At 40.1% G+C, this 27710-nt stretch overlaps 1 protein-coding gene across 5 annotated transcripts in view; it reads left to right on the plus strand.

Moving 5' to 3' along the window:
• Positions 1 to 27710, plus strand: part of PKP4 (plakophilin 4) — an 85025-nt gene that overhangs the window by 9041 nt on the left and 48274 nt on the right. For 3 of the 5 annotated variants that reach the window (XM_074593638.1, XM_074593637.1, XM_074593634.1), the window contains exon 2: positions 16544 to 16677. In XM_074593638.1, the coding sequence (XP_074449739.1) occupies positions 16549 to 16677 (129 nt within the window). In that variant the 5' untranslated portion in view covers positions 16544 to 16548. Of the gene's footprint in view, positions 1 to 1101; positions 1120 to 11278; positions 11394 to 16543; positions 16678 to 27710 lie in introns of those variants that run through there. The other 2 variants (XM_074593636.1, XM_074593635.1) reach the window with 2 other exon arrangements.

Consider the following 27710-nt stretch of genomic DNA (forward strand, 5'->3'; position numbering starts at 1 on the left):
ATCTGTTTTACTGTAACAGGTGTAAAAGAAGATATCTTGAATCACAATTTGTCTGCCTTTAGGAAGCGTGTAAGAAAGCCTCGCCGTGTTTGAATTTGAGCAAATGCTGTTTTAGTGACACGGTTCATTCTATTGTTTTATGTTGTATTACTAAATTGACTTGTATTACTAGTAGGTGAATTTATTCTATAATATAAATAGTTATTAATATATTTCAGAAGGACTGAAATTTGAAATAGAAAAGGAAGATACAATCATTTTTTTGTTTTAGATAGTAAAGATAACTCAAGTTATTGCAATTTTTACAGAGTTTTCTGTTGTTTTCCCTTCATTTTAAAGCATCACAGGCATCATAATACAATTGAACAAAAATATTTTTGCTATGGTAATAGTCCAGATAATTTTTGTTATAGAAAGCTGAAATTAATGCTTTCTGTGTGGCATCGCAGACTGTGGTGTTATTTTCACATGTTCAAATTTTAACAGTTTGTTTTACCATCTGATTAAAAGCTCGTTTATTAGTTACGTAGTCCTAGGTGCACATCTTCACAGATTAAAATGGTTGATGGAGAAATATTGGGTTGGTGGACTAGTTAATTTACATGCAACTTCAGTGTCAGGGTGGATCAATACAGATAATAAAAATATTGTCACCAACAGAAACGTTTTTGCAGCAGTCTGTAGCAGGTTGCTTGTAAGTTGCTGGGTAGGTTGCTTTAAAGAACACCTGCAAGTCCTCAACTTCTCAGTGTTTGTTGAGGCTTTTTTTCCTGGTGTTTATTGCATAATGTCTTTCTGAATTGATTGTTCTGGAACTTGCAGGTTGTGATGGAGTGTTGTGAAAACAAAGGATCTTGCTGTGCAGACGCTTTCTGCATTTTGAGGCGTACACATTATCTTTTCCTTGTGACTGGAAGCTGAGATTGATCATGCTTTAGAAGAATGTCACTGTATGAAAGCACCTGTGTGTCACCTATGACAGCACCTCCTTCAGTTGCATTTTGTCATCAGAATAGCAGCTCCGAAATACTTCATCTTACTCCGAAATACAACAGCTGAAGGATTCTTTTACTGGCGTAGAATTTTTTTTCTTACACAATCAAGAAGTACTAACACTAAGTGAGTAACTTCTTCGATATTCCCTGCTTCTCTTGGAGCTATTAATTGGTTCTGTGTGATTCTCAGCAAACTTTTCCCCCCAGGGTCGCTGGAACAAGGCTGCAATTGGTAAAAGCATGTTCCTGTTGTCTGCATGGCAAAGAGCCACCTGCCTGCTTAGGCTTTTCTCTGGAAACACTCGACATGTCTGTCGCAATTCCAAGTCAGTAGATGGGCAAACTTAGACATGTTGGAGGAAGGGGAGACAGGATATGCCGCTGCACGAGCTCCATTCCTGTCCTTCCCTCCTTGCCCAGGATCCCACCAGGGCTGCCTTGGCTTCGGTATCCCAACTTAAAAATGGCCTGTTGCTGACTGAAACCATTTGCATGTTGCACGGAATGATAGCCAGGGTGGAGATTTTTATCTTGGGTGCAAAAATGCCTTCTAATTCTAGAAATTCAAGTGTGGTGTGTCCTTTTCTCCCCAGTGTGAATAAATACTAAGTGTGAAACCTGTGCAGTGTCATTCTGCATTCATTAACTAGTTAATGGCCAACTACAAAACCTCTGCTCTGGCAATTTATAACAGCCTCAAACAGAAGGAGAGCAAAGATGTAGTTGTGATAACTGAGCAATTTTCTTAACTTTCTTCGTTTTTACAATTTTTATTTTTATTAACCCTCGCATCGTACTGCTGTCTTTTGTATTTACGCTTCTTTTGTGTTTTATAATTCTTAAAGTCATCAGGTGAAAATCCTTATGAAAGAGTATAGTCTGAAATTCAAAACTCTTAAGCTTGCTTGGCCTGTGTTTCAGAATCAAGTTTTTGGTTCCAGCCAACAGATTAATAACTACTGTTCTTCAGCATATTTTGTTGCAAGAATCTGGCACTTGTATTTAAAGGTTTTAAAGGAAGATTCTTTATGGAATATGGTGGGGGGGGAAACCCTGGAAAACAGCTAGTATTCTGTGTTCCTTCATTTTACACAGCTTTTTTTTTTTTTTAAAGATACTGGAAGTTGGGACTTTTGATCTGCTTTACCATTAAATTCCCATAGTTCAGCTGAATCCAGTAATTCAAGATTGGAAGCTGTCTTGCTTGTACAGCTGACTTGTTTCCTTGTGGTAGCTGGGAGAGAAACCCGGGATACAGAACTGCATACTTCTTTTTTCTCGAGCATCAGCTCCAGGCCATCGTCAGTCAGGATTATCGTGCCAGATGAGTCTCGAGTCTGATGTGGCGTAGCTCTTCTGAAGTTCTTATGGGTATCTGGATTTACTACATGCATTTGATATTTGGACTTTTTCAGTTGCTCTTTGAAACAGCACAATCCAAGCTGAAGACAGTGCTTGTAACTGAGGGTATGCTATTTTTTGAAATACAATGCTTTCTTATTTTGAATGCATTTAGTAATCTCTTACACAGTGCATGGAGTGAGCAGCTATCTTTACAGTAGTATTGGGGACTTAGTTTGTCTTTCAAAGGACCTTACTGATGGACAGCCTTGTGTGGTCCAAAGTTGGACTTCTTACCAGTGTATTTCTTTTTATGTGAACATGAAAGAGTTTGGTGTGATGTTGCCTCATGATGTAACATGTTAAATTTGTAAAACTTATGACTTCATAAGTGTACAAACACGGACTGCGCCTTTTCAGCTTTAAGTGCACATTAGCTTTCCCCCTAGCTTTTCCTTGAAGGTAGACCTAGTGTTCAATGTAATTCATCTTGTCCCGTATACTGGAAGTGGACCTAGTGACATTGAATGACGCGGTGCTAATGCCTGACTTTATTTCCATTTGCCTTTTTTATCTCAAAGCATGTATTAGGAGGTGCGGTGACTGTGCCTCTCACCTGGCCAACGCCGAGATTATTTCTTCATCTAGATGAAAGAATGTGTGGCTGTCAAACTCTCCACAGTATAGGATTTATGTGTAGGTTTGTGTGTTATCTTCAAATAGAATGGTGATTTAGGTGTGCGCATTGACTTGGGTAGGGGACATTGAGCATCTCCCCCAAGTAAGTTATCATTTATCATGACACAGCTACCACTGTCAGGCTTTCTTCTGTGCTCCTCCTCTTGGATTGGTCTGAGCAGCTCTGGCCTTGGTCACCGTGGCTAGCTCTAAACTCAACAGACAGCAGCAGATCCCCATTTTAATCTCAGGTGAACTTAAACCAAAATGTCAAGTTTTACCATAAAACCAGCAGATGCAGGTGCAGTGTCTTGGGCTAATTGTTTTCAAATGGTAATTTGTGCCTTTAAACATGGTGGAACCTGAATGTGTGACTTTGAAAATCCTATGGGTGTCCAGATGTACTGGGTGTTGCTGGAGTACTACGGGTGGCTGCTAAATGTAGTAATTGCTTTGATTGTTAAGAAGTTCAGCCACTGTATTTGTGTATATTTTATTCAAGAGCCCTAATTGAAATGGCCCTGCCACAAGGCCACAGGAAAGCAAGCGAATCACCTTGATTTGACCTTAACATTTTCCAGTTGCAAAGAAGCCGCAGGATATGAATCAAAACAATACTGCCTGTAAACACATCCCAGAGGAGCTGGCTACTTTCTGCCTTTTTAACTGTGTAATTGAAGTAGTTTGATTTTCCTTATGGTAGATCTGATTTTATTTGTATACCAACATGCCCTTTTGCCATAAGAAAAAATAAATTTGATATAGCAATATGATAGGAATCCACTCTAAGGCTCCTAACAGTGCAATTACAACAGTGAAGAAAGTAGCCACCAATAATTCTATTCCCAAGTAATATATTCCTATATTCTTTTCACTTTTCCAAGATGTTCATTACACTGAGAAATTCCCTAATTTATAGTTATAGACGTAAATTTCTTTATTATAATTTAAGACCTATTTGGTCTTCTCTCAAATGTCATCTTATCCTCATTTTTACACCCAGGTATTCATAGAAAACAATATCTCCTCAGTCTCTGTTTTGTACACTTTCTGCCTGTCAAAAAAGAGGGTTTGGTCCCTTTATCATCATGACAGCCTTTGAATTCGCTCAGACCAGCACAACCAGCTGCAAATATGAGAAACAAGACCCATGCCAGGCACTGAGTGAACTTGTATTTCATTATAATGGAAGCAACACTTTGGAATCTCTGCTGGAAGTGTATTTTTAAGGTACTCTGCAATGGCATGTGCCATTACTGTGGCCATCTCACAGAACAGCTAGTGAGTCCATACTCTTCTCAGCAGTCGTTTTGTGGTGACCTTATTGTCTGTTACAGAAACTGTCATTGGTCACCATCTGTGGCTTGGCTAAAGAACAGCAGCGAGATTAATTCCTCGAGGTCTTCCATAATAACATGCCTGCTTAATGCCCCAAGCCCTTCTTGCCTTCCAAAGCCCACACAAATTTGGAAGACATGTGAAGGCCAGTTGTTTTGACAGTGTTAAACATGATCAGTCACAAGGGACTTCCTAGTGGAGAAACTTCTTTCCAGATGGAGCTCCTCATTAGTACTACTTTTTTGTCTTCCTTCCGCTCATTCTGTCTTAGGTACCTGGTAGGGTATTACCTGGCCATGTTTTCTATACAGACAAATGTTTTTGTTACTCTTGGAATTTCTTTGCTGCTTTAGCAAGTCTTGCTTGGCTTGATTGTCGGTAACTTTCACATAATTCCATTATTATTTGACTTGGAAAACAGCATTTCTCAAAATTCATGGATGTGTAGATTTCTCCTCTCCCCTTAGGGTGCTCTACTTTTTCACTTGTATCTCTTTTAAACTAAGTGTGCTTCCCAGATAAGTAATTCTTTGTTGGTTAGACGTACGTTGCATGCTTCTGTGTGTCATGCTATCCACCGCTTTGGATAGGCAGACATTTGTTTGGTAGCACTAGCATCAGACAGCTCTACTGAGCTCAGCTGGTTGATTTCACCACCTTGGTTTCTATTTCATAAGATTTGTTCTTCTCAAATCGGTTACTTCAGTTACAGGTTTGCCTACTTAAATGGTCCTTCCATTTAAAATTTAAATCAGTCCATACGATGTGGTCCATGGTTATTTCGGCAACTGATTTGTTTCTGTTCTCTCTTTTAGGCTCAACTTTGTTGAGTAAGTAATCTTTTTTGTTGGTTTAGTTGCTCTTTTGTCACCATATCTGTGAAATAAATACCTGTGCCCCACCATTATGATGATTATTCATGCATCAGTCAATGTGTAGAAAAGCTATGTCTTATAGGAGCAAGTTTCCAGTGGCATTTGTTTCTAATAGAGCTTCCACCCCAAAGCTTGAGTGGCCACTACCGGCAGCTATCTCTTCTCTGCTGTTGGAGATTCAGTAAAAAGCATTAATGGTTATGCAGTAAACTCTGTCTTTTTTCAAATGAAGCAACACCAATTACCAAAATGAACAGTCTCCAGAGAGATTATGTCTGTCTGAAATTGAAAGCTGGTAACATGACCATGAAATTTTGCTTTGGTCAGTGTGTTTTACAATTCACCAGTGGATTAAGATTAATAAATTGGAAATAACACAAAAAAAATCTGCTGTGAAGACACTGAATCAGTAGTTTATTAAGGAAGACTTTTTTTGTTGTTGTTGAAAGTTTAAAACATTTAGCATGCTATACTTGGTATAGACACGTGTCTTTCCATCTTTTGCAAATAGGTCATCAGTGAGATTAGGTCATTAGTTCTTCACAATTCGGTGTGAAACCTGAAGTTCGTATTGCCATTCCAGTAAATCAAGTGTTTCATGAAGACTCGTTTGGTTGTAATGAGGTCTAAAGACTCGACCCAGCCCTGTCAGGATTTAGTTGGTGACAAGTGTGGAATAAGCAACCATCTCCTTTCAGAGCTTTGTGCTGTGCCAGTTCTACTACATTTTCCTTCATTTAAGTGCTTTATATTTCTGATTCCTATTTTGAATAGGAGTAGTGATGGTGATGACCTTGGTTTTGAAGGGGTTTTATCTTGGCCTCCCGAGATGTGGGCTGGCTGTGGCATGGGTATCAGCTGTGGAGATAGGCCTGACGCCTGGAGCACAGGGATGGGGCGCAGAGGTCCCCCCGCTGCCCCGCCTGGGACTGCTGTGGGCAGGATAATCTTCCCAGGAGGAAGCCTCGGTAGCCCTGGGTGGGGTCATCGGCCTGGTTCTGCTGTGGCTGTGTTTCGCTGCAGCAGTCATGACTCGTGCTGTGTTCGTTGGTGGCCAGCCCGTGCCCAGTGCCAGTGATGCTGAGATCCCGGTGTGCCACCTTCTGAGGGCAGAAATGCTCTGGAACACCGCCGGCATGTTACTCTTATCAGCTCAGTGGCAAGTAAATGACACCTTTTAAAGTGACCATAAATGACAAGCTAAGGGTCTCTGGCTTATTCCATGTGGTGTTAAGGGATATGGTGTAAGGGAGAACTTTGTAGAGTGGGGTTGATCGTTGGACTTGATGATCCCAAGGGTCTTTTCCAACCTAAATGATTCTATGATTCTATGTATCTGACAAAATGGTTGGGCGTATCCTTCCGGTGGCTCAACCGGAGGATGTTGACAAGCAGCAACAGCACCAGTACTAAAACCGGATAAAAATGGGATGGGATAGTATGTGAGCGTGTGTGTGTTACCTTGCCGTATTTGGATGTGTTGATCTGAAGTCTGCATTAATGGCCTTGCTGAAGTCTATTTTTAAAACACATAAAAGACAATGTTAACAGTGTTCATCGGAAGGTGTGTTGAGAATTGTTTGGAGTTAACCGGCAGCATTACTGTAGAGAAACAAGTTACAAACTGTATTTGCCATTGTAAGGAAGAAGCTTCAGTAAAAATGTTATTTGAAGAAATAATTATATGCAGACTATATAACGCAGACACTTTTAACTAAGTTTTTATTGTGCTTTTGTTTGACAAAAGAAGTGGAGTGTTACAGACTTCCCTTAAACAAGAGAAGCATGAGGTAGATTTGTGTGCGTATTTCTGCCCCTCCTCTGCTGGCCGTGTTGGCTCTGGCGTTTGCAGCTTTACCTGCCTGCTCATCTGGCCACTGAACTAATAGAGAATGTACTAGAGGAGCTTTAAAAGAAAACGCAAAAAGAGGTTAAATCTTCTGTAGAACATCTTCTTTGCCTTTGCTGAAAAGCTCCGTTTTAAAACGTTTGGCTTTGAAGTGGTGTTTCTCCCACACAGAAAGGCAAAAGGTGCAGCTAGGCAGATCCGTATCCTGTTAACATCTGTAACTTGTCCTGCTGTCTGTAGTATCGAAAACTTCACTAGCAACTGACTTAAGGCACCTTGCTGAAATGTTTCATTTTAGATAGCGTAAAGGATACGTGTAACAAATATTTTCAATTCCTGTGGTGTAATACAGGTAATGTATGTAATGTAATACAGGTATTTCTTGTTTCAAATAGGCCTGGTTTTAGTACTGCTTTCTGCCGAAGGGTCTCGGGGCTGTGTTTGGCCTGGGGTGCGTCCCTGCCTGCCCTTCGGCTGCTTCCTCCTCCTGCGTCGCTGTGCTCGGAGCTCAGTGTCAGCTGCCTGAAACTGGGTGGGTTTCTGTGAAGCTTAGGTAAGACATTCTAAAAACGGAGAGATGTGCTTCTAACAACAATTACTATTTAAGCGTTACATGAAATAGCAATCTTGCAAGTTCTGGAAGTGCATTCTTTTCTGCTGTTGTCATCCCTGAGTGTATTTCCTGAGTTATTACATTGACGTTTTCCTGGACTTGTACGCTGCAAGCAAGAGCAGGCTTTCTCTGTTTTGAAAGTGGAAATTCCCTAAAACAGTAATTAATTGCTGTGGTTTTTTAAGACTTAAAATTGTGTAATTTTTCGACTACTTCATGTTACTGAGAGGATTTGCCTTTGATAGCGATGTTTTAAACCCCTCGTTTTGAGCACTATGTTAAAGCACAGTGAAAATAACTGATTAAGTTCATTACTTTTCTGGTTGTAGAGTTGCTTATTTAAAAAGATCAGTGTTAATTGTCAGGCATATGTAAATCATAACTGAGCATTTAATTTTTTCTGTCAGATGTAGTTATGAAAAGGTCTAAAAAATAAAGTTTGTTTGGATTTGGAAGGGGGGAAGAGCACCCCGGTATCCCATTTAGAAGAGACAGTAACATTTAAATAATTAATGTCATTGATGTTGTCTGATACCTGGCAAGAAGGCGGCAGTTGCTTTTAAGTATTATCCTTGATTATTGTTTTGTCTTTCCTGCAACGACTTCAATATTTCACCTGTTAGTGCTTTTCCCCAGAGTCTCTGTTTTGTATCGAAACACAGGTAACTCCTACAGAAAATTCGCATAGCTTTGGTTGTTCTCTTCTGGCTTTTCAATTGATCTGACTTGAAACTGGGTGCACAAAACTGGATATACTCCTTTAGCTAAGCAGTCTGGGAAGATTGTGCATTTATTTTGGTGCAGTGGGAAATGGAAGATAAGCACGAGTGATAAGTGAGGTATCTCTTTTTTAATTTCCCCCTCCTTTTTCTTTGTCACAAGAAAGTGTGCTTTGATTACAGGCATCCCAGCTTCCTGTTGTTTTCCACAGAGCTGTTGTCTTGCTGTCTTCTGTCCTGCACGCGTCCCCGCCTCAGTGCAGGACTTCCATTGTCTCCATAGCCTGGGTAAGCGTGGATGTAGGCCGGGCAGGATCTTGCGCGGGGAGGTAATCCAAAATCAGTGGGTCAGTTCAGGCTGTCTTTCCGTGCACGTGAACTGTTAACTGCTGCTGTGGTGACAACTGGTTACCTCTTCGCCCCACGGTATTTTCACCCATGTTCTCTAGGCTGTTTGTTAGGAGGCCACGTGGCAGAGTCCAAAGCTTTATGTTCAAGATGTGTTTCTTCTAGTGCTCTTGTCACAGACCAAAATTGGGTAGATTTGATATAATCTGCTTTTGATTAATCCGCGCTATTTCTTAATGCTTGAAGTTCTAGTGCCTACAGGAGAGCACCCATTACTCGTTTTGTTGTGCTTATTTTTCCCTGCTCAGGAATTAGAATTAGACTAGAATATGGTCCAGTGAGTTAAAGGGTAGAAATAAGAATGATGTTGTTGCGACCAGCATTTGAAATTCCTTTGAAACTTTGGATTTGAGCTTTTAAAATACATGAGTCATATTTTCAGTATTACAGGAACTGAGGCAGGAAAGCTATCTGAATTGTGTCTCCAACTGGTAAACTTTGATGCAAAATATTGCTATCTCATGAAAAAGTTGTATAGCTGTAGGAGATTTTACAGGAAGAAATGTTTTTCGCTGAGAGAAGAAAATCATATCTTAGCATTATCGCAGAGTCCCCCATAAAGAAGCAGTACTTCTACACGACAGGAAGCCTGTGAACACGAGTCTGGGTGTTTCTTCTTGTAACTGAGCATCAGTAAAAAACCTGAACCGTTTGCCATCATTTAGTACTTATTTCCCTTCTTGACCATTTCCACCTTTAATCTTCATTCCTTTGGTATATAGCTTTCTATCCCTCAGAATTTTCTTGTTGCTGTATACAGAATTGTCTAAATTTTGTGCTGTGAGTGTCTATTTCAGAGTGTGGTTAAAATTGTTGATACTCTGTAATGTACCATTGCCCTGACTTTTTTCCCTTATGGCACTGCTGCAAGAAGTCTTCATGCCTAATCTGCATGCAAAGATTTTAAGTGAAGTGTGTCTGACTTTATGCTTCTATCATCCACCCCCTGCTATGGGAAGGCATATGGCTCACTTTGATAGGCATAGTTCATATAATTGTGTATTTATCAACATTAGCTTATTTACTGTGCTTTATGGGTTTTCTCAAGTCACTCAGTTGTCTTTGATCTCCTCTAATTGTAATGTCACTTGTAAATTATGGTGTTTCACAGCTTTATATCTCTTTATAAAGTATTAGTAAAAATACTAAATCCTCTCTAGATTAGAGTTATGTGTAATCCTGCTACAAGTACTTACAAGTTTTTAAGGGTAAACAAAGTCAAATATACCTCAGAAAAATAAAACCAATGATATATCTTTTTTCAAAGGGCGGAGAACTGATTGAAAGTATTGGTAGTTTTGGCCTTAAAAGCCAGACGCTTGTCTAATTCATGTAGAGTTTGCTACTACCTGCAACTTTTTTTTTAGCTTCTAGCTTGGAGAACAGAACTAGTTTGCTTAAATTTAGAAGTTTGCACATAAAGCATTCTTAGCAGCGAACTGACTTTTGCTGTGCAGTTCTGTTTCAGAGTAAACAACAGTTTAGCAATTGATAAAACTTTTGCTAGTCCATAGCCATGCTTATTAGAGAGCAGTCCCCGGTCTGTCTATATGGTATGCAGGAATTTGACATTTCTGTAGTAGTCTTTTGAGCAGGAGCAACCATAGCTTGCATTAAAGAACTTACAAATGTATCCCGAGTAAAAGCAGAAGTTTTAACATCATTGGTTTCTAAATTTTGTAAGGGCATAGTTGGATTTTTCTCCCTGCTAAACCCGATTTAAGCTGCTGCTCGTTGGTCACTCACTCCTGAACCACAGTTCTCAAAGCAGAGTTGGAGACTGCAGAATCAGTAAAAATACACGAGTCTGCATTCGCTACAAGGGAAACCACACCACTGATCTACTCTGGCTGTTTTTTAAAGGCAGGATGCAACAGAGGGGGTTGTTGGTGTCTAGTTCCAGACCATCTCAGGGATACACCTTACACCGCATCCCTCAAAAACTCGTGTTGGCGAAACAGGGGGAGCTGTGGAAGGCTGTAACTCTTCATCTATCTCTTAAAATTGTGGTTGTAGCTGTTAATTTTATCATTAGGAAAAGAGTTTTTATAATAAATTTTTTTCCAATGTACTATATGACAAAATTGAGAAGCATACTTTTATAAACACATATAAAATAAACTAAGAATTTATCCTTCTGTGAATGGTTGAATGCATAATCGATGAATGTCTTTGTCACCTGATGGCCTGTGTGGAGAACCTAGAATCCTTCAGCAACACTACATATCCCTCTCCCTCTCTCTGCGCTAGGGTAAGACCGAGCGTTATCCCCTGAGATAAACCTGTGGTTTGGTTGCCAGTCCGCAGAACTCGTTCAGAGCACTCTGCTCCGGCGGGGTTGTTCTGAACGGCAGCAGATCCAGAGGTGTCGGTGGGACAGAGCAATAGACTCAGATGGTCCAAAGCAAAGGTTCGGATTTAGGGTCTGTCATTTCTGTTTTCTTTTAGGCACAGAGCCTTGTTGACTTAAACTACTGAAAACTCTATTGACAATTAGCTTGTGGTACTTCATATATTTGTGAAGTGTGAACGCTCTCCAGACACCCTTCAGATGACAAAGATTCTTCTTTCTTTAAGGTGAGCTACAAATGGTGCCTCAGGCCTTGAAGGATATGATCATAAACATGCCTGTATTCAAAATGGTCGTGTTCTATACCTGTCTGATCTCTTCTGTTGGATGGTTTGAAAGCTATAAAAATATTAATCTTGTGAGCATGTTACAACTGGATGTTTGCGGATGTAGATTCTTGCCTGCTCACTAGAGTGGAGTTAAAGTATGTAGCCATCGGCCAAAAAAAAGAAAAGGCTGTCTTTTACTAGGGGCTGTAAAAAAATACATTTATCCAAAAGCTAGGGTAGTAACTTTGAACATTTTAAAGAGGACATAGCACCAGATGCCTTTTGAACCTGTATGTACTTTGGGGAAAAAAAAAAGGGAGAGGAAAAAATGTATCCTGAAGAGAAAAAGGGATGAGGAAGACAGTAAATGTAGCAGTAAGATAGTCGCACGCGTCTCCCACGTAGCGTATCAGTTGTGGGCAGGTTTCTCTTGTTGCTGAGGGACTTGGTCTGCACAATTGTGCAGGTGGGGCTTTTTTATCCTGTCATCACAGAAGTCAGTTTCTTCCATGTTTTTGTCAGGTAATATATTTACTTCCCTGGTTCCATCCTTATGCCCACGTGAACAAAACTTCTGCACTACTGATGTCCATAAAGAAAAGTGATATATTAACAGAATGTTTAGGCTATAGTGTGATGTTTGAAGTATCTTGACTTACTGTGTCTGGAAACTTTAAAACCTATTTTTCATGTAAACCTTTGAGCCACCTTTCACATAATCCATTTTTAATTGCTTGCATCATCATTGCAAGGGGATAAGTTGTCATCTGCTGTCTCTTCATCTGAGCACGTGACTGCAGGCTGGTAGGCATAATGCAGTCTGTCTGAGTTTGGTGCTGCGCCGAGCGTGAGAACGTAAATCACTGCCTGGTTTGTCGGCGAGTACCGCTCTGTCCGTGTAGCAGGATGGAGCTAATAGGAGCTACGCACACCTAGAAGTGTACTGACATGTCTGTGAAGTAATTCCAAAAATCAGATAAATTTTAATCATGTCTTCATCTAAAAACTGTAGAAATGGAGTAACTCTTGGTTTGGTTTTTGCTTTCACATATACTGTAAATGATGAAAAAACAAGAGTCTTTGGCTTAGAGCTGAGATGTGCTGTGTTGCTTAAGGGTAGATTTTTAAGAATAACTTGTACAATAAATAACATGTCAGTGTCCCAGCAAGTTGAATTTAGCTTATTGGAGCTTTTTTCTTCTCTACTAATGAGTATTGCTCTGACGTCCTTGGTGATTTATTCCTGCTGCTTGAGTTAATCTTGTAGCTAGATAAATACGAGGATTTCTAGTGATGGGATGTTGCTCATTGTTTTTCTCATGTTTCCGTCATGAAATAGATAGGGTCTAGCCTATCCTAGTTACAGTGTTCATAAGAATTATATTACCTTTCCAGTGTGAATTACTCTGGTGACTTTTGTTACCGGCTTCGGGTCAGCAATGAGAGGCTCAGGAACGGGCAACACGGGTAAGGACAAAATGTGGGAGACTCAACCTGCATAAGGAAAGCGAGAGGAATATGAAGGGAAGTGAATAGGAAGCTGTGGAAAAGCACCGCCTTTGCTGTCATGCAGGGAGCCTGGAAAGGCTGGGGTTCTCTTTGGGCCCGCACTATGCACAGAGGGGTTACTTGGTCCTGGCAAAAATGTCTGGTGTCTCTGAAAAAATAACAGGAGCAGCAGTGGAAAGTGGGGAGTAGAGACGAACAACAATGAAGATTAAACGTGGTTTCCTACACTCAGTTTAGTGATTTCTCGTATTTATTCTTGCCTTCTCAACTGTGTATTCTTGTTCCTTCCTTGCATCAGTGATTGTACACTGCAAGATCAGCTGGTTCAGAAAAACACACCACCCCCACTGCAAAAAAAGCATAGCTTTGTGTCAGATGAACTCACAGAGCCTGTTTGCTTTGCAGCTGTTTGACCATTGGATCAGCCACAAAAGAAAGCGTTTCCCGCTTTGGCACCCTGCAGCCTCGCTGTGCGCAGAGGAGCGGTGCGAAAGCCGGACTGGCAAGCTGCTCGAGCAAACTGGTGAATCTGCCCCGCATCCATGCTGGGGTGCCCAGAAGTCTGCTGCCTTTCTACAAAAGGAGAACATCTGGGAGGTTTTTAGGAGGCGGTGCTTTTGTGTACTAGATGTAAACAAGCTAATTGTGCATAGTGCATGCAATAGATATTATCTAAAGAGACAGTTAAAGCTGTTAAAGTTAAATGTGATTTACTCCAGCGAATCCCTGCCGCTGCCTGAAGAGATGGTCTCTGCCCCACGGTGTGGGATTGAAAGGTGACTCTGTTTCATGGCCTGGTTTTTGCTCTGATCGACTTTCTGTGTGGTTTGATGAAACCGTTTCAGTGAGCCTCCATGGTAGAGAGGATGGAAAAGCCGCTATTTTCAGAATAATTGTAGAGTATTTCAGGCTAGAGGCTTCAAATTGAACAGCTTTACTTTTTTTTTCCTTGCACACTTGCATCTAGTTTGAAAATGTTAATGCAGGCCAGCCTAGAGCTAGATTGTCACTGCTTCTGTTCTTTTGCCTCTTAAGTAGAGAGTTTCAAAATTCAGCATAGGTGTCAAGAATTTTCTCAGGTGTATGCTACAAGATGAAGCATTTAACAACTTTTCTGAAAAATTATTGAAATGATTGAAAATACATTATTTTGGTCAGAGACTGAAATCTACGGAGAATAGTAGCACATCCTTACTGTTCTCCGCAAGTCTGCTATTAATCTCCCCCAAAAGTTTCAAAGGATCTCACATTAGAATTTTGAGCTATACTAGAACCATTTATACCATTCAAAAATCTGTAGTTCTGCAATATCCATCAAAAGGTCATCTCAGAATACTTAAGTCAATTCTCAGGCACTCTTTGCTACAGCAGAGAACTTAAATCTGTAAACTTTTCTCTCGCGTTTAGGAATTTTAAGGAGTTATGTGAATAAGATATGCTGAAATGTATTCCCAAAGCAGCAGAACAAGAGAACGTATTTTCTGAGTTTTTGTTATGGCTACATAGATCTCGGTGTCTTTAATGTGCAGGAGCAATGTGAGGATTAAGAGAGATGAATACAAGGAGGCTTCAAGGTGCATTTATAAATGGTACCAGCGTATGTTGTCTGATTCATCCACCTCTAAGGTTTGTGGGAAGCAGCCTACATCCTTCCTGGATGCAGCTTCGTAGCTGTGGTACCGCAGTGAGGGGCTGTAGGGGATGAGGATTTGGAGGGACAAGGAAAGATGTAAGACAAAGTCTCCCATTCTGGGTGACATCTAACCGCTGGGCGGTGACACAAGAGCCAGGCAATGTAACTATGGACTTTATTGTCTGAGGGATGAAGTCTGGTTGCTTGTTTTCCAATAGCGAACCAGTTATCCATACCCAAAGGAGTGAGTAACACAACTCAGGAAGTATCTTCAGCCAGTAAATCCCAGTCTTGCGTAAGGAAGAAAGAGGTTTTCTTATTAACTCCTCCCGAGTTTGACTCATACCTGATTCTAAGGCTCTCACAAATCCTGCATTTGGTATTTCCTATTCCCATAAGGTGAATATGAGCATCTAAATTGACTTTGTGAGTTCCTTTCCTCAAAGAGCGTGCCTGGAGAGAGGCATGGTGGGGCCAGGGTCCTCTGCAGGGCTGGGCTTCAGAGAGCATCTCCTGGATGGTCCTTTCCTTCCAGCATCATGGCACCCCAGCTCTCGTGCCTGGCCACTGCCTGGCCGTGCAGGAGGTCAGGAAGAAGGAGCGTACTCGTTTGCGATAGCTTAAGTATGTATGTAAGTGTTTGTAGGATCAAAACCAATAGTTGTTTAATCTTGAAATCGAGATTAGAAAATCAGTAACTTTGCTAAGAAATGTGTTAATTGAAAGAACACAGCAGATAAAACAACTGGCTGTGTGGAAGGGTATAGCGCTCTAATTACACCTCTTAACACTGAGATAGATGTACATTTAACACTGATATCTTCATTAATAATTAATTTCATTGGTTTTCATCTGAGTGTTGTTATTAGAGACTCAATATTGCCTACACTTTCTCTTCAGAGAAGTTACCATACCTTTCAACGAGTTCAGATGTATGTTTTCTTCACTGGTTACAGAAACATACTGCAGGCAGTTTGAAGGGTTGTTTTCAGTGCCGGGGTGAGAAGAGTGACAGATAAAATTATGGAAAAGACAAATTGAGATCATCTCACATCTCTGCTCATTATATCGTATTTTTGTAGAGGTTTCTAGTTGGTCCAGGCGTAAGCATTCATTTAGACAGTAAGCTTTGAAAGTGATCACTTTCAAGGAATTGGCACTACATTTTTATAGTACTTTTGTGGCATATCGTAGATAGAAACATGGAACGTGTACAGAAACTACATCAATACCATCTACTTGCTATTTTCAAAGTATTAAACACACTTCATAGCTATCTCTAATATTAGTTAATAGTGACTTCTGTAGTTAAACAAATGAATTGCCTTTTTCACATGTACTGGAATCGTTAGTGTGCTGCCTCCGCGATAATGAGGTTTGGGATTCTTGAGCACTAATCCCGTCTGTCCTCTCCACGCTATCCATGGCCCAGGGCAATTGGTTTAACTTTAGTGTTTTAATTTACTCTTTTGCAAAAAGAACACCAGAAGCATTATTCCCATTAACTTTTTATTACCATAATTAGTCACTTCCATGGTTTGTTCCGAACAGCAAAGCACTCTGCTATTACATGTCATTCTTTTATGCGAAAAACTGTACATGTGGTAACTCGTACTGATCCTGGGTGTTCTTGATTTGTTCTAGTATTTTTCACATATCTTGGATTTTGCTACTTTTAGTAACTGCAACAAAATAGTATTTTAAAAATAATCTTTAAATGTCATGCTGCCTGGTTGCTTCTGCCTGACCCTCACGCTCTGTGTGTAATTCCGATTTCAGTTTGCAAAGGTGAAGCACAGAAATAGCAATGTACATCGATACTAATAATACCAAGTTCTCTGCTAATTTGGTTAAGTTTGGAAAGGTTTTAGAAAAAAGATAAGAGAATTTATAATCCTGAAAACTTGAATTTTCTTAAACATCAGTGGCTCAAAATGTAAACTATTTTGAAATATTGTTATTGCAGGCAAAATGCCAGCCCCTGAGCAGACCCCAGTGGTGGAGGAGGCGCTGCCGCAGACAACGCAGGAAACTTCCACAGGCCCAGGCATGGAACCGGAGACCACTGCCACTACCATTTTGGCTTCCGTAAAGGAACAGGTACATGCCTTCTTTTCAGCAATTTAGAAGTTCAGTGTGCGTTGTGGAGTTAATATTGTCCTTTATTGCATTGCTGGAAAAAAACGTCGTTGTTCCTAAAATGTGTTGCCTAGCGTTGGTATAGTGTATTTTGTAGGTCAAAATGTTAGAATCTGATTATAAAGGGTTCATTTAATTGCATCGAACAGAAGCATCGTTATGGTATTCTGTATCCTTTGGAATGTATGCACTGTTGTTGTAAATCAGACTTGAAATGCGGGTTTGTTGTTTAAAAAGGAAAAAACAAAAGCTAGCGTAGAATTGATGCAACATTGAGAACGAGTCCTTTTTGTACATTCTGCAAAGCTGTGTACAGTGTTACAGAAATTTGCACATAAAGGTTTTGGTATGATTAATTGTATTTTGTTAAAGAATGGGCTTCCAACTTTGAGTTTGGTTTCAGTTGTCAGTACCAAGGTAGTAACATATTTAAAATCTGCCACACATTTATGGACATGTATCTTAGTCTCTACAGGGAAAATAAATCTTAGTCTCTACAGGGAAAATAAAATTGTGTTTCAAATCAAGTTCAGCCTTAATTTGTAAAGATCATTCCAGTGAAAAAAATTGCAGTTTAACAAAGAAACATTCTAACTGAAGTTTTGGGGTCTGTTTTTTGTTTTGTTTTGTTTTTTAAACCCACAAAGAGAGAAGTAACAGTTTGGCTTTCATTGTCAGAACTAGAAATAATTATCTATCTTGGCTTAATACATAAATTGTAACATCTGAATTTCAGAATAAATCTGCTTTTCTGTCTCTGTTTCAGAACTTCTTTTAAGATAAATCAGTACTTGATCCAAGGTATTAACTGTGTATGCAAACACTTGATGTATTAGTTCTCATATGTTGTCCCATATTAGTGTTTTTAAAAAAAGGTGAGAATTAGATTATATGGTCTTGATATCAATGGATTTTATAACCACAGAACTTTCATTAAATAAAAAATTTCTCCAGGATGATGAAATTTGGATCTTTATTTTCATGCCTGAATTAATAGTTTCAAGAGTATTTTAAGATGACAGTAGCAACCCTAATAATTTCTTAGTGATATTAAAACTAATATTAAACCTTCCAACGTGGAGGATATTAATGCTGGAGACTGTTGGGATGGGAGTAATCACAGTCGTCTGGGTTAGAGTGATCTTGAGTCACCTCTCGTCCTCTGAGACAGTAACTTGCCTTGTGGCATCTTAGCTTATTGCAAATGTCAGTTAGAACTCATTTGCTTAATGTGCATTTGTGGTGATTTTAAGTTGGTCCATTTTATTTTGCAGTTCGCAAAGAACATGCTGATAATGGTGGCTTAGTTGGTGAGCGGCACTGCAATAAGCGACAGTGCTGCGATCGCCAGTGAGCACCGGCCAGTGATGGCGCTGCTGTGATTGGTCTCCAGAGTTGCCTTTGTGCGGTTTTGACACAGTAGTGATTGCTTTAGCTGAACATACAGTTATGACCGCGTTGTCTATATTGGGTTGGTACATGATAAAGTATACAGTACAAAGGCATTTGTTAACATCCCCTTTCCTACCCAAGAAATGTTTTTTATCTTGTTCTTAGAAGAAAAAAATGATAATGGAGTATTTCTTCATTTTAAAAAGGAGGCTAAAACCTCTTCCCCTTTTCATTCCTAAAAAGACTATTAAATATGTGGACTAATAAGTAACTCAATTCTGATGAAAAGAAAAAATTGTGTTTAATAGTGAAAGACAAACTTCAGAACGGTAGCCTAACTTTAAAATGAATTTAGAATGAATACAAGGGGTGGGAAGATATAAATTGTACTTCACTCTTGAAAATGATAATGTGAAAGAATTAAGAGCTGAACTGTTGCTTTCTGGTGTTTTTTCTGTTGATAATAATTATGGACACTGACATACTCAACACCCTTCCTGTATGGCAGAAAGCCCAGGACAGAATATTTTCCAGTGCAGTTATTTACTTTGTTAAGCTTGGACAGAAACTACCGTGCTGTTTGCTAGGGCCTAACTTCCTTCTGTGCAGGAATCTCTCGCTATCTGTAGTAACTCTGTATTTGTAAAGTAGTGTTGCCACACCTTAACTTCATTACTTCAGAAACATTTACTACAGTGGAAACACAATTCAGAAAAGATTTCATTGCTGCTTGTCAAAAAAGATTTTACCTTAATAAAAACTTTTAAAATTACTACAGTAGTTCTGAAATAAGTAGATACGTTTATGGAATGACTTAGTTAAGCTTTCTACAGTAGCAGCATAGATACAATTATATAAAAAGTTGCACTAATTAGCCGACAAGCCACTTAAAATAAACTCTCCATTTGTTTCTTTTCCCTATGACCCCAAATCAGTTTAAAGCAACATTTTTACCAAACTCGAGCGTGTCCCCTGAACCGTCTCTCCCGGAGGCCAAATTGGCAGCCAGCTGCGTGCTTCTCTCTTGATTATGTCTGAGGAAAGGAACATTGCAATTCACTTCCAGTGTCATAAAATAACATGTGCGGAACAAGTGTAATCTTTGAAGAAGCTTAGATTTCTACAGCTTTGTAGTACTGCAAGTTCCGTTTCAATGTGCAAACACACGGCTACCCCCACAGCCTCTTGCGGCTCTGACTGCGGCCGGGGCAGAGTTCTTCTGCCAGGTTCAGGCTGTCTGTGGGTGCACTTTGGGTGAAAGGCAAGGGAAGGACTGACTCTTACTGGTGTAGGTTTCATCTCTACTGGAGGAGTTCCTTTTTGAATGCAGGGAGATCCTAAAGCTAACCGTAATGAAGCTGAAACGTATTTTGGCCTTTTCTTTTTTTTTTCTTCTAGTGGATTTGATGGTGGCTTGTCAGGTTTTTTTGTGGTGTTTGTTTGGGGAGAGAGTTGTTTTGGTTTCTGTTTTCCAAATGTCTGTTTCGCTTCTAAAATGTTACTAAGTTTCTGTGCTATAACAGACAGAAGTATCTTAGGAAAAGCTGAAACAAGTTTTAAGTAAAACTAAAGCATTAAAATGTATGTGTCTATTTCTGAATCCTGGGAGTATTTGGGTAGAAGTTTAGTTGAGTTCTGTAGGGAGTCTCTTGCCATATTAAAAGTAAATTAATTTCATAGTAAAGTAAAAAGTTGTAAAGAATTGTCAGGGCAACATCATAGCAGTAACTGGGGGGGGGCGGGATGTGGGGGCAGGTGGTTGCCCGCTACCCCAGGCAGACTTGTGGCATCACGGCTACTCCACACGCGCAAGCCGTGTGCTGCTGAGTTCGGAACGGATTGCTGCTGAACTGGCAAGATTAAAGGGGATCATTTGGAATTGTGAATTTCCTGCTTAGCGTGTTAGTTTTCCTTTTCGGTGATTGGGCTGAGAGAAAAGGTCTCACAGGAAAAACTACCCATCCATCCAGTTTTCAAAAGTAACACGAATATGCTGGGTTTAATTTCTTTGCTAAGAGAGAAGCACTTGCAGCAGTGGCAGGTTTGGGGGTTTTTTAGTTTCTTTGTTCTTTGGTTCCTTGGTCTAGTTGGTTTTGACACCTAAAGACAGACAACTTTTCACCTTTTCTTTTGTAAATAGGTGACAATAGAGCAAGAACGATTGGGTATGCTTTCAGATGAATAATCATAAATCTCTTGGGTTTTCATAGAAGTGTTCACTTTTGTTCAACACTTCGGCAAAACATTTCCTTTTGTATAACTGTATTGAACCATATCATATACTTAGAAAGGGTGCGCTTTACTTTTTGCCCTTCTTTATTGTTTAACTACAAAATTCTTCACATAGTTCTTGAGATGTTTTTATAGGATTTGGGGAGGAGAGGCAAAACCCTATCTTTTTCAGATGGAAGTGGGGGAAAGAACACATTCTCCATACAGCAAAGAGTCTATGATTGCATGATTAAAAACATCTTTACTAGAATGACAGTACTTTGATACTAAGTTCAGGAGATTTCTTTACCAATTCAGATATGTAGTGCTTTATATCAAGTACTGTGTAAGCCGACTGTGTAGGAATGTCGCTTCAACAAGATACTTGAGAAAAAGACTTACTAAATGCACTTTCGGTAATTAGGCATGAACATGGGACTGTCTCACTCTGAAATTCTGATTTGCATGCATCTAGTGATCAGTCAGTGGATAAATGCGTATCAGTTCTGAAATGAAGGCTGTGCTTTTTATTAAATGGACTTCCAAGCTTTGTGTGAGTGAAACAAAAATCTTTGCCAACTTTTGCTACATTACTGGAAGAACTGGATTTTTCCAACTCTCTTAATACTGTGTTCAATTGCATAGGTCATTCTTCCCTATGTATTCTGGGAACTTTGAAGTTTACCGTTTCTGCTGTTTGCAAGCATTTCCAGTTTTGGTGAATCAAGTCTGAGAAGTCCACTTCCCAAGGCTCTTATTCTAGGACAAAATATATACCGCTCATGTCTCAGATGAAATGACTAACTCATTTCCTTAATCAAAATTCTGGGTACTCCTTTATTCATATGAAGGCTTAGAAATTATTTTTTCTTTCTATTATGTACTGTTGGGCTTCTGTGGGGAAACTCCCCTTGAAAAAGAGCCTGCCTAGAACTATGGATACCCCTGAAATATCCTGGAGTATTTATTTATACCTTTTGTAACACTTACGTTTAGATTACCAGGCTCTCTACTCATTGGCAACTGAACGCGGGTGACCAGCTGACAGAGCAGGATCCGTAGCTTTCCCATTTAAAAGCATTGTAACAAACAGTTTCCAAAGAGGGTGCTGCTCAAATGTAGTCAGCGAATACCTCAAGTGGCATTCTTCCTTCCTATCGTTGACTAAGAGTAAGCTTTCCATGAACTGCTTAAATTTTGATCCCTCATCAGCTAGAGCAGCACTAAACTGTTTTACCAGACTAATGAACAATGCAGGCATAAAAGTATTAAGGGCTTTAATGGTCTGCTGCTGTTGAATAGAGAGTAAGCGTGATCAGCCAATAATTGTAGCTGTGTCATTTCACGTCCTGTAATCTGTGATTTTCTTTACCCTGTCCAATTTTTCATCTTTTGTCCTATTTTGGAGGATACTGAGATACTGAAAGCATGCAAATGCAGTTGTGTGCGTGAGTAAACTTTATTTTTACAGAAAATGTTGTGTTTCATCTAATATGGTTAGTTAAAAGCACAGGATATTTTCTCAATAGGTTCTGGTAGAGAATTTAAATATTAGGTCACTACAGTGGGATATTCATATTGGGAAAAATACAGTATTCGGTGTGCTTTTAAGTGGTCAATTGCTTGGTCTATCTTAGAATTACAGCATGTGGAAACATGGTGAACGCTGTAGATCAGTGCAGGAGGTTCATGTGAAGAAGGCATAAGTGAACTTCACATTGTTTGTCGTCTTCATTGCACGTTTGTATCATAGAAATGTCCAACGTGTAATTGCCTTCTTTTAGCACCATTTGAACTTTCATAGGCAGTGGGAGTTGCGTGGCTCTGCTTTGTTTGTTGCAGTTGATTGAGAAACAGTAAATGCAAGGTAGAAGTATTCCTCTCAAACGCTGGCTACGCTTTCTTAGATCAACTTGAACTACTGGAAGAGGCTCGACTGAATTGTTCAACAGGCAACATTTTTATAATTAGGAAAACACTTCATAGTTCAGCTTACAGTTGCCTTCTTAATATTTCACGGAGATCATGACATTTGGCAATCGAAGCAACTTGGCATATCCCAGCATTACTACAACTTGAAATAACACCCTGTCCTAGCCCTGTCTTCTGCCGCAGCAGCCACTGAGAACTGGTAGAAGCCAAGAAGCTGCAAGAGATTCATCTCTCTGTCCATGGCATTGTCTCTCTCAGATGGCCCACCTTGCCTGATCCTGCTCTGACTAGCCAGGCATGTACCATTCAAAAAGAGTTTGTGAGTTGTCTTCACTGCTTGTGCTATCGCTGCTGATTCTTGCATAGCTGTCACTAGAAAACCTTCAGTTAGCCAGTTAGACCACTGTTTGTTTAAAGTTTTAAGTGTACCTGTGTTTTGCCAGAGGTTTTCCAGTCACAACAGGGCAGGAAGAACGTAATTTTGGTTTGTCAACATTGTGAATGTAGACTCCTCGTTCTCAGCCATGTTACTGAGGGATGCAGATAGAAAGCCCAGAATTGCCTCTAAACCTTTTTTGATTATCCAAAGCCTGCAACAGGACGATGACGATCTTTATGGTCAGTCATACAAGTTACATTCCAATTACTTACCTGTTTTCAAATATTTGCTGTTAATAGCCCAGCATAGTGTGTTGGCAATTGTTTTGACTTGCCAGGGAGCCACGAGCCTGTTAGAGGTACTCAGCTTTCAAGTGAAAAGAGTATGTTGTTTTCAGGATTGGGATAACTTGTCTCATCTGTATCTTGTGGCAGTGAAGATCTTAAAGTGTCTTCTTGAGTGAGATCTCAACGTCATTGCAGGCGAATTCCCACTTGGCGTGCAGAGCTTGCCAAGTAAGAGCCGTTACTGGTCAGCTGGGGTGTACACTTCGACATCCACAGAAACTTCAGCCTCCAAAAGGAAACTATACAGCTCTAAAATTTGATAGCTTTTGGGTTTCACTTATGGAAGCTTGCCTGCCTGCAGCCGTTACGATTGCCTTGCCAAAGCAAGTTGCTTTCTTCTCTTTCTTGAACCATGTATATGCTTCCTGTTCCTTAAATGGAGCTGTATTTAAAGCTAGCGTTTTTTGTAGCTTTGTGTTAAGAAATATGGTCTGTGGTTTTGCAGTGGAATTTAGGTTATGCGTACAAAACCTGTAGTTTTATAATGTGATTAAGTTTAGTTACTGCTAAACAGGTGGATAGAATTACAGGGATATTTTTTTCCCTCAATGTGTATTGAATAATTTTGGAAAAAAAAAAAAAAAGTAGCTCTGGGCCAAGGCATTGTAGTGTGTATGGCTGAGAAGATTTGGTTGGTCCTTTTGGTGCAGTACGGCAGCATATTCTGTAATCTACATCTAGAAATTTAGTATGTTCTTGCCCCATAGATGTTCTGCAAATGAAAACAAGCTTCTTAGTTGTTTTATTTGACTCTTGTCATGTCATTTTGTCGTAAGCCAGCACTATAAAAATCAGCGAATTGTGATTTTTGCCTAGGGCAGCAGCTTCTCTGTGTTGCTAGCAGCCAGCATTGTATGGGAGCATCCTGTTCGAGGAGTGTGCTCTCCCACTGCTTGCAGAGAAGCTGGCTAGAGAAACGCGTTCAAAGAGATTCCTGGAATAGATAGTATACTGTCTGAGAGATAAACGTCATGGTGGCAGGTCTCCATTCAGAGTGGTATAAAACGTCATTATAAGGAAGCATAGACTATGAAGGTGATCAATGCACTTATTTATTCCATCATTTATCAGCAGTCCTTGCTAACTGCGGAGGTCCCCGTTGACTGGCATCCTAGCAAATGTGTCGCCCATCCACAAGAAGGGCTGGAAAGAGGACCCAGGGACGTACAGGCCTGTCAGTCCGACCTCGGTGCTGGGGAACGTCATGGAGCAGATCCTCTTGAGTGCCACTACATGGCACATGCAGGACAACCAGGTGTCCAGGCCCAGTCAGCATGGGTTCTTGAATGCCAGGTCCTGCTTGACTAACCTGATCTGCTGTGACAAGGTGACCCACTCACTGGATGAGGGAAAGGCTGTGGATGTTGTTTACCTGGAGTTTAGTAAAGCTTTTCACGCCGTTTCCCATAGCATTCCCCTGGGGAAGCTGTCTGCCCATGGCTTGGACAGGCAAACACTTCGCGGGGTGAAAAACCGGCTGGGTGGCCGGGCCCAGAGAGTGGTGGCGAATGGAGCTAAATCCAGTCGGCGGCCGGTCACGAGTGGTGTGCCCGGGGCTTGGTACCGGCGCCTGTTCTGTGTAACGTCTTTATCAATGACCTGGATGAGGGGATCGAGCGCACCCTCACTCAGTTTGCAGAGGACACAGAGGTGATTATTGGAATGAGGCGGACCTTTATTTTTCAGGCGAAGAACTTGAATGTACTCTGATGAGTTCTCAGGGAGGGTGGGAAAGAAACTGTATACTGATCAATACTGTATAAAGAAAGTACACTACGAAATGAGAAAAATATGGCATAACTTCATCTTTCTGTATTTTATCTTGATCCCTTTTCTCTGCTGCAAAAAAATAGTATTTTCTGTAGCTGTTTCATTTTTATAGTGTTTTAGAGAAGACTTTTCTTGTATTGGTCATTCTTTTACTTTCAATGGGGCATTTTTGTCTTCTAAACCCGTAATTGTTTTACATTTGTAAAATGTAAATCATTATTGATTTTTCTGATGATCCCAGTTATCTGGTTCGTCTCTTAAACACCTTTAAGACAAAAGTGTGTGTGACAAATTAGTTGATAAAACTGTGATTGTGTAGACGCAAGCTTGGTTGACAAACCCAGATTTTATTTTCCCTCTGATTTCTGCCATTGTAACTGTTGGAACTGGAGCTTTGTCTTGTTTCCTTTGTTACGTGCTCCTTTTTAATTGATTTACTTTATGTAAAAAGTCTTTCTAGACAATGTCAACCTTCTTCTAGGATTTGGTAATTCACTGTAACTTTTTCCTTCTGGAACGCAAAATGGCAAAAGTTACCTAGTGATAATATTTGCCTTATAAAATGCTTTCCTGCAGAAACAGATGTGAGCTGGTGTGAAGGACTGTGTTAGAGTGCAGGAGAAGACAGTACAGGGAGGAGAGAGCCCAGATGAGTATGTATTCATAGCATCTATTAAGAGTATGTTTTCTAGAATAATGTTATTTTCATTAATGCTTCTGCCTGTAATGAAAAGGCAAATTAATAGACTGATTGAATAGAAGCAAATAATGGCTAGCGTATGGGGGCTTTTTTCATTTAATTAAAAGACCAGTAAATAACAATAAACAACTTGAGTCTTGTGTTCAGATTCACAGTTTGGATCAATGACATTGCTATTCAAATATTGATTTAAAAGTAAGGAGCAGGAAACAGCTTTAAACATAGGGTAAATGTTTTATATTATTTCTGCAAACAAGCAGTGCAACACTTTATTTTAAAGATTTATGTTTGTTACATGCTATATAATACATCATGTGTTACTTGGGAGAAAGCTTGTCTTGCTGAAATTTGCTTCAAAACTTGCAGAGCTTCAGCATCTGAATGTTTTTTGGAAATCGTGGCATTCTCCACTAGCACGTTAATGACTGGCTGGTGAATCAGCTTTTAGGTGGATGTATTATCTGTATTCAGACTTAAAGCTGGAAAACAAATTCTTATTTGTAAATTTCTTTGATTTTTTTTTGCTTAATACACTTTTTAATATTTTTCTCTCCGAAACGCAAACCGTCCAAGTGAGCTGACTGTGGGTACCTCTTTGGTGTAACGTGAGGTTGAGTCGTGTCAGGACCTGCTCTCAAACTGTGACAGCTGGGTCTGCTGCTGGATGCACTTGGGAGTTGTACAAGCCTTCGGATATTATCCATTCTTCCTATGCCGTGTACAGGCCCGTGAGATTTGCTGTGGTCCGCAGGTTATCATATTCATGAGGTTTTTCATATTGGGTCTCAGAATTAAAAGGATTTAGCTTTAGAATTCTGTCTAGAAGCAGGTTTTAATAAATTCCAAGTTTAGGACATATGTCCTAAAATGTTCTTTCAAGTCTGAGCATTGACTGTGCTAACCTTTTCGGATGCTGAAGCTTGACAGTAAACACCAACGTACTGGAAGGGGTGGCCAGGGGGAAGTTGAGGACCACATCTCTCTCCTGCTGCTCCCGTGGTTTGCATGGTTATTTTTAACAGAACTACAGAGTTTTCTGTTCTGGTGAACTGTTGTTAGTAGAGCAATAGTAGAAAAATGCATGTTCTGTAGATGGCTTTGTCCTGTGGCAGCAGTGGGCGAGTTCCACGTCCTGGCGGCACAGTCTTGCTGGCCAATATTTGGAGTATGAGGGTGTGTGTTTATTCAGTTTGGGTAGTGACCTCGGAGACATGTCTGAAAAGTCCACAATTCCTTATATCATCTGGGAGGGGCAGGAGCTTGTGTGGCTTATCTTTACCAGGGCAGTTTGCTGTATGGAGCTTGAATCAGACTTGCAGAAGTAGCTTTCTCTCTTTCTTTTTTTTTTTATTTTACTTTATTTTTGTCATCTAATATACCGAGTCGTTTTGGCAGTACGGCAGCTGCAGTGTGACATGTCCCTCAGCTGGCTTCCCGAGGAAGTCAGTGCTAATTAGCCCTCTGTTTGGAAGTTCTTGGAGGTAATCTCATTGTGTAGAAAAAACTTTATCCCTACTTCTGCAAGGTAAATCCTGCTTTTAGAGTAGCTTTTTAGTGTACTGTTACTCTGACCGCCCTCTTGCTGTGCTGAGAAGGCCTCCCGGAGCGGAGCTGTGAGAGGCAGAGGTACCCGCAGGCTGCCGAGAGCCATGGCTGTGTTGCTGAGCCGTGCTTCACCTTACTGAAAGGATGTACCAACTGCAAGAAACAGCGCTTTCAGGGACCATCAATGACAACGAAATATTTAAGCCTCGTTCCATGTAACGTAAGGTGTGAAGGAATAGTTTGCATTAACTATATGAGCGAAGGTGACTTTGCATGCAAGGCATACAGTTGCATGACTTACATTCAGGGAAAAAAACCCTTATTAGTAGTTTGCACTTTAAAGTTAAAGGAATGCTTCCGTGCTGTATTTGACTTGTATACAAGACTTGCTTCATGAGATTATTAAGTATCAGCGTTCATCTATTTTTAAATAGTATTGAACAGTTTACTTAAACTTCAGGGGATGGAGAGTATCAGTTTGAAAAATAATACAATTGCTCTGATAGAATCCTTTTCTGTCATGAACAAAATCAAACTGTGGATGGAAACACGACTAATGTCCCTTGATGACATAGTGTAGTTTTCACAGTATCACATTTATAGAAAATGCTTCCAGATTTTAATAAGATGCAAACAGTCTGTGCAGCGCTTGTGTTCCCCTGCCATCCTCCGAGCATCACCTTCAGCTTCTGAAAGCCTTCTAGAGGCTGAGGTTTGG

Source organism: Larus michahellis, chromosome 7 (assembly GCF_964199755.1).
Source record: "Larus michahellis chromosome 7, bLarMic1.1, whole genome shotgun sequence".
NCBI classification, from domain to species: Eukaryota; Metazoa; Chordata; class Aves; order Charadriiformes; family Laridae; genus Larus; species Larus michahellis.